This window comes from Uloborus diversus, chromosome 7, assembly GCF_026930045.1.
Source record: "Uloborus diversus isolate 005 chromosome 7, Udiv.v.3.1, whole genome shotgun sequence".
Lineage (NCBI taxonomy): Eukaryota > Metazoa > Arthropoda > Arachnida > Araneae > Uloboridae > Uloborus > Uloborus diversus.
This window is the reverse complement of record NC_072737.1, coordinates 72,483,133-72,498,642: the sequence shown is the minus strand read 5'-3', so window position 1 is coordinate 72,498,642 and position 15,510 is coordinate 72,483,133. Positions and strand designations below refer to the sequence as shown.

Below are 15,510 nucleotides of genomic sequence, written 5' to 3'. Positions count from 1 at the left end.
AAGAGTGGGTACAGTGATGCACAAGAATATGACAGAAATGGATTTAGAAAAAATACACAAGTTCACACAAACGAAAAATAAAATTGAAACGAAAAATTTTTTGTCCTTCTGTATAAGGGGCCTTAAGACACACTGGGTGGGAACATTAAGATATTTTTTTCGAATCTTGAACTTACTTGGGAAAACATGAATGCTCGTTGCGGTTCGATTTTATATGAGTGTCTGATTTTGACAAGATAAACATAATGGCTTCTTGTACAGGTAACACCTAGTACAGGGAAAAGGTCAACATTTCCAGAAACTTTTGACTGCGGCACACAAAAGTAAAACATTATGTAATACAAAGCTACATGTATAATTAGAGTCTCGGTTGAATGTTTTTGGATCATTTAATCACTTTTATGTTTTTTTGTTTTATAAATTTGCAGCATTACTTTAAAAATTTCTGTTTTAGGGCAGAAATGGTGTGCAAAGGGCACTTCAAATTTTGCGAAAGGAGTTTGAAAGAACAGCAACTTTGATGGGTAAAGAAAGTTTTATGTTTTTAACAATAAGTAAATTCGTACAAATTTGTTGTTTCGAATCAGTTTCATTGTGTTATGAAAATACATTAAATGTTACATATTTAAAATTTATGGGGCTGTTAGAAAACTATCCTACCGTATTTTTTTGCATGGAATCCTGATAGTCATGAAACAAGCGCGCTGACATGAGTCGACTTTGAACCTTTCTGCGCCTGTGTGATTTTTTTTCTCGTCTATCAATAGCGTCAGTTGTTGGAAAACAGAGTTTGATTGACGGTAAGTTCAGTGCCCTAGTCGGATGTTTTGTATTTCAAGTAAAGTGATGAAACAACTGAAGTACTGCTGGCACTAACCATTCAATCGCTTCTTAAGTTTAGGGAACAACCAGTTGTCGCAAGGGTCCATATCAGGAGAGTATAGAGCCTTTTAAACTTCAATAATATGATTTTTTTTTGCCAAAAACATCAAATTTAAATGCGAGAAAGGTGCTGAGAAAATGTAACCGAAAGCCATCTGCATCCTTCAAATGATTTCTCTTCGGCTCTCGTCCAGTTTCTGGTAAAGTTTGAAGCAGTAGCGCTGCGTCGATGGTTTTATAATTTTTTTGAAATTAAATAAAATCGATGAGAGCAGTTCACACTGACTCAGTCAAGCTATGTTTGCCAGGGACTGCCGCATTTGACAATCGGAAAAAAATACCACATGTGCACAAAATTCAAGGTCAGCTCATGTAAGTGCGCGTAATTCATATCCATCTAGTTCTCAAAATAAGTAATAAAATAAAAAATAAAATAAAGTAAAATAAATTCATAAAAAATGAAAATGATGCCGGATACTTTTCTGCCTTTGTATATCTAAACAATAATTCAGTAACAAGTTTAGTGCTCGACAAAGTATATTGTGGGAAAAACTATTCCGACCTTAACCCTGGCTATATGTTGGTAACTTACTGAAAATATTTACTATTTGTATTGTCATATCAATGAATTACTATTTTAGATCCTATTTACTGTTCAAAAATTACATAATAGATTGTTAAAGATTATTAATTTTATATAGTATTTAAAAATTATTTTTGAAGAAGCTATTTCTGAGAAAAATCATTTGCAGTCTACTGGCTAAATACTAAGAATGACTATTTGTAAGAAAGTATGCAAAATATCAGGACTATGCTCTTTTACAGATTCACCTGTCAAATAATATACAACCTTTACAAATTTATGGCAAACATATAAATTTTTAGATTTTTCTTCTTCAAAGTTTAACGTCCAGTATTTGTCTAATGATCAACTTTACGTTGGTACAGAGTATTTATACTTCGGGAAAAGTATTTATAGTTCTGGCAGGTTGCGACGTAATGTTGTTATTGGGATCGGCGTAACTTTCACAATGCTGCCAAGTTAGATTTATCCCAAATTAAGTTATTATTAGGGCTAAATTTTTATTTCTTTTGCTTAACTTTCAGTGATATTTTAAGTTGTTTCAATATTCTTCTTTAAACATATTATAACTTATATATATGATCACTCAGTGCCGATCAACACAACTTAAGGGGTCTAAGGACCTTTAAACTTCAAAATTTTCGATTTTCTGGAAAAAATATATGTTATGCACAGTTTAATTCTGAACAATTTGATACCTTATTTATTACTATGCGCCAAAAACTTTTCAAGTTATTGTAAAAATGCCTGAACTTTCCCTATAGAGATTTATGTTAACAGTAGCTGTTTAAGCCTCTTTTTCTCAGGTGCCGGTTTCTTCGGTTTTCTCGTTTTGCGCGCATGATATCTCAGAGAGTTTATTATATATGTCCGTAAAACTTTTAATGTATGCGTATCTGGTTTATATTTATGACCTGAACCTAAATTTATTTATTTTTTTTAAAATTATTTATTTATTTTTTTGAAATGTGTTAAGTTATTATCGCAAATTTCCAAATTTTGGGTAAAAAAATATTTATTTTTAAATATTAACTTTAATTTTTTAGTTGAAATTTAGGTTCAGATCGTTAAGATGTATCAGATAAACATGCATGAAAAGTTTTACGGAAATATATGAGAAACTTTCTGAAATTTAATGCGCGCAAAACGAGAAAACCGAAGAAATCGGCACCTGAGAAAAAGAGGCTTAAACAGCTGCTGTTAACATAAATCTCTACGGGGAAAGTTTACGCATTTTTACAATAACTCGAAAGGTTTTTGGCGTACGGTAATAAATAAGGTATCAAATTGTTCAGAATAAAATTATGCATAACATATATTTTTTCCAGAAAATCGAAAATTCTGAAGATTAAAGGTCCTTAGAACCCTTAAGAAAAATGAAAATCCATCTTCGATGGTCTATTTTGTTGATGCCTCAAATACGAATGGCAGATGGCCAGAGTCTCAACTCTTACTTCCTGACATTAAATAAAAGTTAGAACACATTATCTAAAAACCGGTATTTTACGTTGTTGTTGTTTTGTGCCAGCTAGCTGGTATTTTCTGGTGCGCTGCTTCAGTTTTCCAACTGCGCCGTAATTTCGTGTGAAATCCGACTTCCACGGTACACACATGCCATAAGGACCCGTTTATAGGGTAGGCTCACTGTTAAAAATTTTCTGGAAAATTTACGGTAATTGTTACTGGCATCCATGTTGCCAGTAACTATTACCGTAAAAATCAAATGTTACTGTAAAATTTTACGGTTTCCTCGGTAGGCCACAGCAACCAATTGGCGCTGGGATCGCTTATTTCTCCGGTATAAATTACCGTAAATATCAGCGATGCGTTAAGTCCGCCATTTTACAGTAACAATTACCAGAAAATCTTCCTGAATTTTTAACAGTGCAGCCATTCACAGCATAACAACACATTCACACAAAGAAAGCAAAAGAAGAGGAACGATAAAGTACATCATGCCAGAGCCGGGATTCGAACCCAGGAGTTTCCCATCGCAGTCATATTTCTCTGACCACTGGACAAGGCTGTAAGCAATATTTTGTGGAAAGTATAGTTAGCACTCTATGTGACGATAAGGCAAGATTTCAATATAGTAATTTCAAATTTCTCGATTTTCTAGGCGTTAAAGACATCGACGACATAGTCCGTTCAATGGTAGTATCTCAGAACTACTACATCAATCGATACGAATCCGACTACCGTCGTCATGGTGATCGCCACGATCGTGGTCATAGCTCTGGTCACCACTCTGACTACTATCTTGTTTGTCCGTTCGACTACAAGGACAACCACCTCAACGGCCACCTACACACATTCCTCGATTTGGACGGTGGAGATCAATGGTTCGCCGACACAGACTTCTCCTTCTCCTCCTACTCATTCTTCGGTTCCTCTTCCAGCAGCAGGTATGTAATTTACACATGTTCAAAGAAATATTCCCCCTTACCAATGTACTGGTCAGTAAACATTTTGGTTTTCAAAAGTTAGATAACTTAGGGTAAAAACAAACACTGCCAACCAGGGGCGGACTGGCTGACATTGGCCCAGTCGGCTAAAGAGTATTTTGGCCCACCTCTGTAAATTAAAAAAGTTGAATTAACCAGTACCGGATCTCGATTCTTCGGAGCCAAGCAAAGACATTAAACTACCGCTATAGTTCCCATTTCCCTTTAAGTTTCTAAATCAAGTTTTAAAGTTTAAAAAAAAGAAAATTGTGAAACGTAAAATAAAGCTAACACTGACACGTTTTTCATGTGCCTTCAAAGGATACTAATGTTATAACTCTGAAAAGGCACATCTTTAGGCTTCTATACTGACAACATAGGAAGGTCACGAGGAAAGGGAAGAATCGAGTAAATTCCCCCGGAAGTTTTTCGAAATTGGTTAATCTGTACAGGCATAAGGCGAAAAGAATTGGGAGAAGGTGTTCTAGAGTTCCCTTCCAAGCAATATTTTCAAAGTTGATGTCAGAAAGCGTAATTTTACAATTTTCGGTAACGTTGAAAACTGAAAAAAAAAGGGTTCCCCCACGATTTTTTTTTTTCAAAATTGAAGTCTATTTTTGGCTATCTTTGTTTACAATAGAATGTTGAGGGCTCTTCCCAAAAATTCTCCAAAATGGGAAGTTTTAGAAATACAATTTTAGGTTACTCTTGGTAAAATTAATGGAACAGGGAAGCATCGGGAGCTCTCTACGAAAACGTTTCGATTTTGAACTATTAAAAAACGAAAAACTCATTGGTCACGCTTGAGAGAGGAGGAGGCTCAGTGATCTCATTTGGAAGCATTTAAAAACTGAAGTATACTTTACCCAATTTTAAACTGCATTTAGTTACCATAGGGAATCCGGTGAATCTCCTCCTTAATTTTTCGACATTGGAATTTTAAAAACATAATCTTATAATGTGTTTGAAAATATTAAAAGTAATGGGGACAGGTTTTTTTTAGTGTTTCCCCCCAGATCTTTTAGGAGGACGTTGTGCCCTTCCGCTTTTAAGCTAACTTTTGAACCTTAACTTGATCATCCCTCCTTGCCCCTTGAAAGTTTAGACAAAACTGCACAAAAGCTAATTTTTTTTCAAAAGGTAAAAATTCACATAAACCTGTCCTTGAAACGTCAGTCTTTCGTTTCAATAACTTATCACAAGAATCTGATTAGAATATATCTGAATATTTTTCGCATTACCTTTAAAACTAAACATGAAAAAGCTTTTCAATATTTTAAAAATAATTACTGTGGAAAACACTTGAACATTGTATGTACCTAGAAAACCAAAAAGTAAAAGAAGCACCTTTTGTGTTTTACAAAACTTCTCTAAACAGTACCCTTTTATCTGAAAGCGCACTACCCCTCTTTTGGTCTGGGGGAAACACTGGTTTCCTCAGGGCATTTTTTCTGAAACAGAAATCAATTTTTGGCTATAGTGCTTATAAAAGGGTTACGGAGCTCTCCCACGAAATTTTCAAAATGTGAAATTTTAGGCTATCTTTAGTGATTTTAATGGAACAGTGAAGGTTCGAATACTTTGTCTGGCAATTTTTCGATATTTAAATCTGAAAAACACAATTGAGGGCCTTGATGCAAGAACTAAGTAAGTCCAGACTTCTCATTTTTGGTAAAAAAAACAAAAAAAACATCAGTGTCCGGTAAAAAGGCTAATTTCTTTCCCACATTATTTACCAGAAAGCAGAGGTCTGATCTTACATTTGGTTCCCGTTGTAGCACCAATCGAAACTTCTATACTATCGGCCACATGCAAAAATGAATTTAAAAAAAAAAAAAAAGTTTGGACTGAACTGGTTCTTGCATCCAAGTCCTCAACTGTAAACTTAAGGCTAGTATCGTCGGTGACTTTCAGACTACAGAGGCACCTCATATCTGAAATACCTTAGGTACCTCGTTAAGCATAAATCTGGCCCTGATTACAACCGAGGACTAATTTATCAAAAAGAAACATATCCAATTTCCAAAAATTGAGAAAAACGAATTAAGGTAAGAGCAAAATAGTTTTATCAACTTCTCTGGGTACAGAATTGAGCACAAAAGCAAATCAAAGGGCCAGAGTGAGAAATGTTTTTGTAAAAAATAAAAAAAAAAGAGTTATCGCCATCTTAATTTTGGATATGTGCCCTTTTGAACGAAAACCTGAATGTTGAAAATTCCAATTTCAACAAAACTCTACTGTTTCACCTTCTCATATTCTCTTATCGAAGTACACGAACCTAAAAGTAGTGGATTAAAATTTGAGGATTTTGGACATCGTGTTCCTTTGGAAATAAAAGTCTCCGTACTACAGATTCTTTCAGGATATGTCCCCTTTTGTTCAAAACAAAACGTGCAGAGGACGTATTTGTTACCTTTTGATCAAAAAGCCACAGTTTACCCTTAAATAAAACAGGATTTTCCACGTTCGGATTTGATAAAGGTCGTCTGAAAGATTTTGAAAATATCATAAAATGAATTTTTCAAAAAATTTGACATATTCCCTTTTGATAAATTACTCCTCAAACTAATGTAGCTCAAAAAGAAGAAAAGAAAAATAAAAGAAAAAAAGAAACCTTGCCCTCCCCAGCACCCCGGAACTCAGTCCTAAATCCGCCTGCGTTCAGGAGCTCTTTCGAAAGTCGAAATTTTGTTCTGTTTCTGATTCAGTTTATCGTAGTCCAGACTTGCTTTGGCTTTCCCGTATGCGATTCGGAGATGAAAATACTCGTGTAGCGATGATTTACAATAGAGCAATGAAATATATTGCCAGCTGACAGCATTTAGTTGAATCTGTCACAACCAGTGAAATACCAGGGGCGTGCACAGAAATTTTGGGGCACGTCACAAATGACTTTTACGGGCCCCTTCTATCTTGTTTACCCCCTACGTCCCTACATGTATTTCACCTCTCATTTAAAAAATCTTGGGCCTTCTTCGGGATCGGAACGGGGCCAACAGCTGTCCCGTTCCCCCCCCCCCCCCCCCCCCCCCCCCCCCCGTGTATGCTCCTGCTCGTGTATCAACACCCCAAAGCATGATCCACACATTTATAGCAGTGCCAGGGCCGCTTTGTCTAATGGTGCAGGTCCCTTCAATTTTTGTTAGCGGAAGTACAAATACGAGTTTCTAACCCGCTTTTTTCGCCCCGGACGCTTTTCCAGGCCGCGTCGGACCCCAATTTCTCTGGCCTCCTCCCCTTTCCTCGATGGGTTGGAGCCATGCCCCCCAGAGCTTTAAAAACTAGAGAGAAAGTTGATAAAAGAGAGGCAAGCGTTCGTAGGTGGTGAACTTCGGCTATTTACTTTGGTCCCTGCTTATGGTGTAAACAAAAAATAAACCTGTTTCCGAACGCTTTTTTTTACACAGATTAAACGAATTACATGTTTTATTTATTATTTTTTTTAATGACACTCTAAAAAATGTTAGGTGTGAATTTAAATGTATTAAGTTCAATTTAAAAAAAATGCTTGAAGTGGCCCACCGGGCGGTTGGCCCAGTCGGGGATCCCCGACTAGCCGACCTGGCCAGTCCGCTCCTGCTGCCAACACTGTAAAACATTTTGTGTATCCTTACTTCATAAAATTGGTGTCAGCTAAGCAGCCACCAGTACTCTGGAGTAATTTAACTTATGTAACTTTTGTAAAGGTACACCATTGCTTGTGGAAGGTTATACAATGGTAATGTAACTATAGCGTAACGTCTTACACATTTCTATGTAAGGTTACACCAGAATTTTTTGCATGCTTACAGAGTAATTGCTTGAAAGGTTACACATGACCAAAAAGGAAACTTTCATCTGATTTTCTTGAACGATTTATCTAGTTCATGGTTTTTAACAAACAATACACACCAATTATTTTAATGTACAATGAATATTTATTTTAATAAACAAACAAGGCATTTTTATTGCACTAAGAGAGGAAATGACTTCGAACACAAAACCGGTATCTCACAGACTCGCACAGCAAGAGCGTTTTACCGCTCGGCTACCAAGGTCGGTTTACATTCCGCTAGTTAAGAGTTAACCTGCTCTGAGCCGATTCTGATCTTTACGCATTCGCTTTGAATTCTAGTGAAATTATAGTGCAAGGTTCCTAAAATAATTTGAGTTTTTAAAACAATGATGCTGCACACTTCAGAATTCGTGTAACATTACACCTATTAATACTGGTAACCTTACACGTTTTCTTTTACAATGAATTTGCTATCCTCTGTTATACAATAAGGTGGATTAAGAGATTCGATTTGTCGAATTTTTAATGAGCAAGGTGTGAAACATACGTTCTTTAGCTTCAACTGAAAGCAAGGAAACGTTCTTAAGATTCAAATGAAAGCGAGGAAACGTTCTTTAAATTCAAATGAAAGCGAGGAAACGTTCTTTAGATTCAAATGAAAGCGAGGAAACGTTCTTTAGATTCAAATGAAATCGAGGAAACGTTCTTGAGATTCAAATGAAAGCGAGGAAACGTTCTTTAGATTCAAATGAAAGTGAGGAAACGTTCTTTAGATTCAAATGAAAGTGAGGAAACGTTCTTTAGATTCAAATGAAAGCGAAGAAACATTCTTTAGATTCAAATGAAAGCGAGGAAACTTTCTTTAGATCCAAACGAAAGCGATCAAAAATTCAGTAAGTTAAAACAAATAACGCAATGATAATCAAAGGGATGTAAGTGACAAAATTTTCAGATAACCAGTACAAATCACAGGAGAACCTCTCCTCCGATATGGGGCAAGGAATAGAACCAGTAGCCCTGGTAGGTGCTGCTATTTAACAAGATTTAGAAAAGAAATTTAATAAAAGCCTATCTATGATTTTAACTTTTTACGCGACTTACTCGGCACTTGAAAACGTCCCCTTCACCCATTTGCTTCTCACAGCCTCAGATGAAACATGTACCCAATCCTACAAAAGTTATACGGGAAAAATACATTTTACATATTTTCATTTGGCTGTAGTATAAAATTCAAGAGATAGACGTTGTTCTCTTTATGAGAGAAGAAACGATACTAACATTTGAATAAAAGAGGGCTCAATACTGTTGTGAAGTTAAACCAGAGAAACAATATACGTAATCATTAGGGAATCTCTGCAGCTGGAGGATCCCTCTAGAATAAAACCGCTGTCATCGGTTGTTTTCATGCAAACAATATGTGTCCTGAATTATTGTTTTAACTTACGGAACAAATATTTGCACTAGCACAAAGTATAATGTTTTTAATTGTTAGGCATAGATATTGGTCAGCATTGAGGAACAAAATTCTAAAAATGTATTTGTCCCAACCTGTAATTTCGAATCTAACTATGTGAAAAATTCGAAACTGTACAAATATTTTTATGATGTATTAAACAGCCTTTCATGTGTCGTTTTTTATTCATTTTTTTCCTTGACGGAAAAGTAGGCATAAAAATATTAGTGGTGGAGGAATGTGGGGCAAAGTGAATTGGTGAAATATTTACTCCGTTTTTAGCGCCACTTACCTAGTAATATGTAGTCTATCCAGTCAAGAAAAAATTACCTCTGAAAATTAAGTATCTAATAATACAAGCAATTTTCAAAAAATTTATACTCAAATTGTAATACTTTTTTGTATGTAAAAAAATATTTTGATGTTGTCAAATGATAAATTCCTTGTTATTAGCATTATAAATTTTAATTGGGACCTCCTAACATTCGGTGCAGTATTAATTTAGTTAATTTTTAGCTCACTTATATTTTTAATATTTTTCACACTTTAGTCAAATGCATTCGGGACAAAACGGATGGGACAAAGTGAAATGAGTTCGTTTCGTTTACTCATTCATTCATTAACTAAATCACTTATTTATTTATTTATAAACTAATTTATTTACATTACTTATTAATAACTTTCTCATTAGTTAATTCATTCACTTATTTTCTGATTCATTCACCAATTTTATTGCTCATTTATTTTCCTTTCTGCGTTAATTAATTAATTTGTTTCACTATCTTTTCATTTATTAAATTATCCTTTTATTTGCTCATTAATTTATTAAAAAATATTTTTCACAATTGAATAAATAATATTTCATTCAAAAAATATTTCATTTTTTCACTTTGCCCCATAAAAAAAAGAATTAAAAAATATCCACTTTTTTGAAGCAACAATTTTACTGCCAAAAATTAAAAATGATGTTTCAATGCAAATTTTATTTAATACAATGTTCTTTATTTATGTACTGCAATTTTCAAAACAAATTTCCAGTTTGTTCATTTTGAAAAAGCTCATTCATCTTAACTTTGCTTCGCATTCCCCTACTTGCAATGTTAATTGATAATAAAGTTAGCAAATAAAATTCGTGTCTAATCTTAAGCATAAAAACGTGCAAAATGGGAGTGTTAAAACTTAAAACTTTTTAATCGTTTCCAAAAAAAAATGAATAATAAAAATAATTGTAATAAGATAGCTAGGTGGATCTTAAATTTTATCTGTATTGGATAGGGTTTCTATTCCTGCACCGAATTCAGTCCCGCGGAACTTCGGGATTGAAAGGAGCCAATCCGCGGGATCAAACGGGATTGACTATTCTTCTAAAAGTTAAATTTTAATGCCAAGTAGAAAAAGTTATGCTTCTTACGAAAGACTGCTTTCATTTTGTTTTAAATTAGTAGTTTTCTCGAATTCCGTACATCATTTAGTAGAGTACTGCAAAGTCACATACCAATTAGCAACTATCGTTTGGTATGCTAAAGTGTGCCCCAAAAATAATGCGCTTGATGAAAACGCGTGTTATGGCTCCAATGCAGTTGGTTCTAGAGAGTTTAAATAATTGTGGACATTTAGCAAAAGACCATTAACTTCATGACATACTACAATAGAGTTTTTCTTCCAATGACTGCCATGCTTGGTTTTTACTCAAGAATTGCAAATTTCGAGGAAAAACAATGTGTTTGAATTGTGTACTGCTGTATCTAATTTAACTTGCGTTGAGAATACCCAACCTTGTTGCTACATTAACGTTGGTTAATGTATCAGTGCATTTGAGACATTACAGCTCAGGAAATGAACGCTGATTGGTTTCACTATATCGCAGTCTCAGTAAAAGGTTTTGGATAACTTCGCTAATTTCACCTTTCAGTTAAAAGATACATGAAAAAAAAAAAAAAAATCAGCCGCTTAACATACTGCGAGTCAATCTGTGTTTTATCCAAGTTGCTGTCGCTTCTTTTCGAGTCACGCCGTATGTTACAGATTCAGCTAATTCATTAACAAACATTTCATTAATTACCAATTCAACATAATTTTCAAGGTACCACCCACATTTATAAAAGCGGTGACAAAGACAACAGCAGGCACTTTCTACATGTTAGAGAGCATAAATAATGTTAGGTTTTTCATTGCTTTCTTCTTCGGAGATAAATATTGTGCACTTTTAGCAAGTAACAGATTTTCAGTGTTTTTCTTAAACATAATAAAACGTTCCAACATTGACTTCAGGCTACTCCAGCGGGTTTTGCGATCCATAATGCACTTTTTCATTTTTTATTAAAGCGTAATTTTATGGATTTAAAATTTTAGCGACGATTTAAGAAAACATTTATGACTTTTATGCAATTTCTGAATTGCTGAACATACAAAACCCTCGAGAGAGAATACCAATTCATTCTCAGAAGAATAGACTAGTCTTATTGTGTTCTAAATTAATCGTTCATCATATGAGTTTTCCTTGCTTTTCTTGCAGAAATTCGACGAAGGTGATTCAAACTTCAAATGTTTGTGAAAATATTCTTTTTCAAGCGGCAAACGTTGGAAGATGCGTGCATGGAAAATTTTTGCGGGATTGGAAATCTTGCGGGATTTTGCTCTCAATTACGCAGGATTAATATCGCTAAATAAAATGCGGGACTCCGGATCGGGATTCAGGGATTGCATACCCTAGTACTGGGTAATCTGAATGGGTTCGAGTTACCAACTAATGTAAACTGTATCTGTAACTATGATGTGTAACCTAGTTGACTGTTAGATTTCCGAGTTGAACATTTTTTGCTTAGGGTGAAATCTTGCGAGTTCTGTTCAATGACTTTGTATAAGAACAGTATATCTGTAGTTATAATATTGTACGTATACAAGTAAAGTTAACCCACCAAAAACATTCTGTAAAAAACTAGTCAAGTCTCGATGGAGCTGCTTGTTTATCTCTAAAAAGTAATGAAATCCAGACAAGTCATAACAAATCTAAGGTTCCTTACGGCAATTTCTTCATTATTATAGTTAATGTTGTGTGACTTGGCCGTTAAACATTCTTTATACGTTAGTAGGTACAAGTCAATTTTGTTTACACGTTTTCCAAGTGGCAATTTTCCATCGTCAATGGGTAGCGGAACTGGAGACAGATTGGTGCCATGGTGTCATGGAGCACCTGGTTTTGAACCCTTGTGTACCCTTTAACGGCCAAGTCACACAATATTAGCTATAATAATAAAGAAATCGCAGTAAGGAACCTTAGACTTGTCATGACTATATGACTATGTCTAGATTTCATTACTTTTTAGAGATAAACAAGCAGCTCCATCGAGACTTGGCTAGTTTTTTACAGACTGTTTTTGGTGGCCTTTCACTTCCTTTTGTAGAAACATTTAATTTGTGTAATGTTCGAGTAGACTAAAGTTAGGCTAGATTAAATTAGAAGATGTGTCCCACTACGCTGGACTTTTGCAATGACAGTCAATTTTTTTATGTACAAATAGTAGAAGGGGGCACTACCATATCTCTAATACAGCTGAGACCAGTTGGGGGTTCTTCATTAGATACTTCAGACTTTCGATTTTTGACATCAAATGAAGCGGTCCACCAAGTTGAATATTTTTTGTAAAGGCGGTATGTCGATCTCTAATAGTTTGGTTGGGCTCTTGTGTTTTCTAATCACGGTCACTCCAGATCTTCGATTAGCTTAGTTTTTATAGTTTTCCCCTTATGTGGCCATTAAACCCTAACTCTGTATCAAATTTCACCTCTCTGAGTTTATGGAAAGTACTAGTTCTATTCTGATGACCATGAGTGAGTGAGTGTTATAAATGCGAAACTTTGCTTTTGCTTAACTTCGGAACTAAATGACCTACAGACTTGAAATTTTGGATTTTGAGTATGTGATTATAGCTTACTGGATGACGAAAATTTCTGCGTTCTGGTCTCTTCCAGAGATTCTCAAATAGGGGCCTGAAAATGCGGCGAAATGGTTCCAGTAAAGGATGGTACGGCAGTGTTTGCTTCGCGCTCGACTTGGCGGGGGCACTGCCTTGCCCCCCTATTTGGCTTCGGTCAGATTTTAATTTGTGTATAGTGTGTATTCGTTTAATTTGATATTTTGTTAGCTTATCATTTCAGTTGCTTTGTTGTCAGATATATCTGCAGTACAACAGTTTTTGCTTTTTGGGGAGAGGGGGGGATGAATAACAGGCACAAAGCATTTAGTTGCACATGTTCCCAACATTCGTATCAATATATGCTCTAAAAAATAAACAATGCTTACAAAACTATACAAGGTTAATATTTTTAACCATTGTAAATTTAGTGCAGCATATATTTTTTCAAACTGTACTTAATTTGAAAAGCAAAAATTGAAACAATACACAATTAAATAAAGATCGTTCCTTTGAAGTTTTACGTTTACACTTCTGTCTGCATTCTCCATGACTGACTGTTTTTTCAAATCCATATCTTGAAAAAATGAAATAAATGCTTTTCTTAAATGACTTTTTCGAAATAAAAATTCTGTTTGTTCTTCAATTTCTTCTTAGTTCCAGCAGCAGCTCTAGTAGCGGCAGCAGCAGCAGTAGCAGTCACCATACCAGCAGTCACAGTGACAGCATCGTCGGTGCTTCCGATAGTTTCAGCTGGAGCAGTGACAGCAGCCCGAGTGACGGCATCTCATCGTCGTGGATCGAAGTCGACATCATTCCTGATGGTCTCATCTCGGTCGACTCATCCGCCCTCAGTGGCGTTGTGGACGACCTCCTCAGGTCTAGCGACTCTTGGAGCACGTTCCTGGTGCCACCGTACGGTCTCCCTCACGGTGGTGACGTCGTTAACGTCGTCGAGAAGGTCGCCGAAGAGATTGCCTCTGCTCTCGAGAGCCTTATCCTCAGTGGAGAGATCGATCCGATCTCCCAGGCGATCGACCTCGTGTCCATTGCTAAGGATGCCATCGATTCCTACGTGTCTCTCATTCCAGTCGACCCTAGCGCCAGTGTACCCATACCCGGCATTTTCACGGGTGGTAAAGAACTTGCCCTTGAGCTTGTCTTTAGCAAACTCGGACTCTCCGTTCCTTTCGTGTCAGCCTCTGTGGACGAGACAATCGAGGCACTCTCTGCGTCTGCAGATGTTGGAGTTGGCGTAGCTGCAAGTGTCGGTGCTGCTGCAGCAGTGTAGATATAAATATATCCATATCAGTCCCTCTCCCCATGTGCCCATCAATTCGCAATCAAGTTAAACACGAAACACGATGCAATAAAAACTTTATAACCGACAAGAAATATATATGTAATAAAAACTTTCTTCACAAATGTATGTGTAAGTATTCATTAAAGATGGGTACATATATCAGTGCGTTTTTCAGTTGTTTAGAGATTTTAAGAATAAAAAACTTATTTCGGTAAAACTGGTTTCTCTCTTGTCCATGATGTTCTCACAAATTCCTTTACAATGTATAATAAGCAATGAGTTAAAACTTAATAAAATTTGCTGCATATAAAGTTTGTTATTATTTAAATAAAGTTTTTTTTTTTTTTTTGGAATCTGTTTTGAAACCGACTTACTTTACAATTTTTCCTTAGCAGCAAGCAACCGAGAAAAAAAAATCTGTTTTTTTTTCTTTTTCTTTTTTATCGTTATAACTTTTTTATAGCATGAGTGTCATGTCCGTGTTCATAAGATATATCCACACAGAGAGTCATTTTTATGCCCTCGTTATAATTTATGAATGTGTATGACGTTTAAGGGAGACCAAGACTAGAAGGCGTACTTTTCAGTTAATAATATATTTTTTCGTAAAATATTTAAGCAAAAATTGAACTGCAACTTAATGTGTCATACATATTGTTGTCATACATTTTTTGGCTATAAGTAACCTCGAGTTTTGAGTTTGTAGCTCGTGCAATTTTCGTTTTGCAAAAACTTATTGAAAGAGAAAATTTCTGCTCTAACTTTCCCCGTCCCGCGGTTAGTTACTTGCGGTCAAGTTGATGCACACTTAACGAAACGTTAAATCAGACATATAGCCAGCAAAAATAAATTATACTGGGTGACAAGAAATAACTTGGTCACACAATACTCCATAACTTTAATGGTAATGAAAATATTACGACCAAACTTCAAAAGAAATATCAATACATTATTTCGTGAAATACACCACCAGCTCAGTCATTTCCAGCCGAGGGCTGCAGTTTCGTGCTTATTAGCACTCATCTGTGCTAATTCTACATTAGCTACCAGTTTGTTTGGCCCTCTTGGCTTCCATAAGAGGTTATCCATCTCCAGCTCAGTCACTTTCCTATGCCGGGCTGATGAGTGCTAATAAGCACGAAACTGCAGTCCTCGG

The 15,510-nt window shown here is 35.6% G+C and overlaps 1 protein-coding gene across 3 annotated transcripts in view; it reads left to right on the top strand.

The window, feature by feature from the left end:
* Nucleotides 1-14,665, top strand: part of LOC129227005 (uncharacterized) — an 82,055-nt gene extending 67,390 nt beyond the window's left edge. For all 3 annotated transcript variants that reach the window (XM_054861635.1, XM_054861633.1, XM_054861634.1), the window contains 3 exons: nucleotides 455-524; nucleotides 3,585-3,870; nucleotides 13,709-14,665. In XM_054861635.1, coding sequence (XP_054717610.1) covers nucleotides 455-524; nucleotides 3,585-3,870; nucleotides 13,709-14,342 — 990 coding nt within the window. In that variant the 3' untranslated portion in view covers nucleotides 14,343-14,665. The remainder of the gene's footprint in view (nucleotides 1-454; nucleotides 525-3,584; nucleotides 3,871-13,708) is intronic.
* The last annotated feature ends 845 nt before the right edge of the window (nucleotides 14,666-15,510 follow it).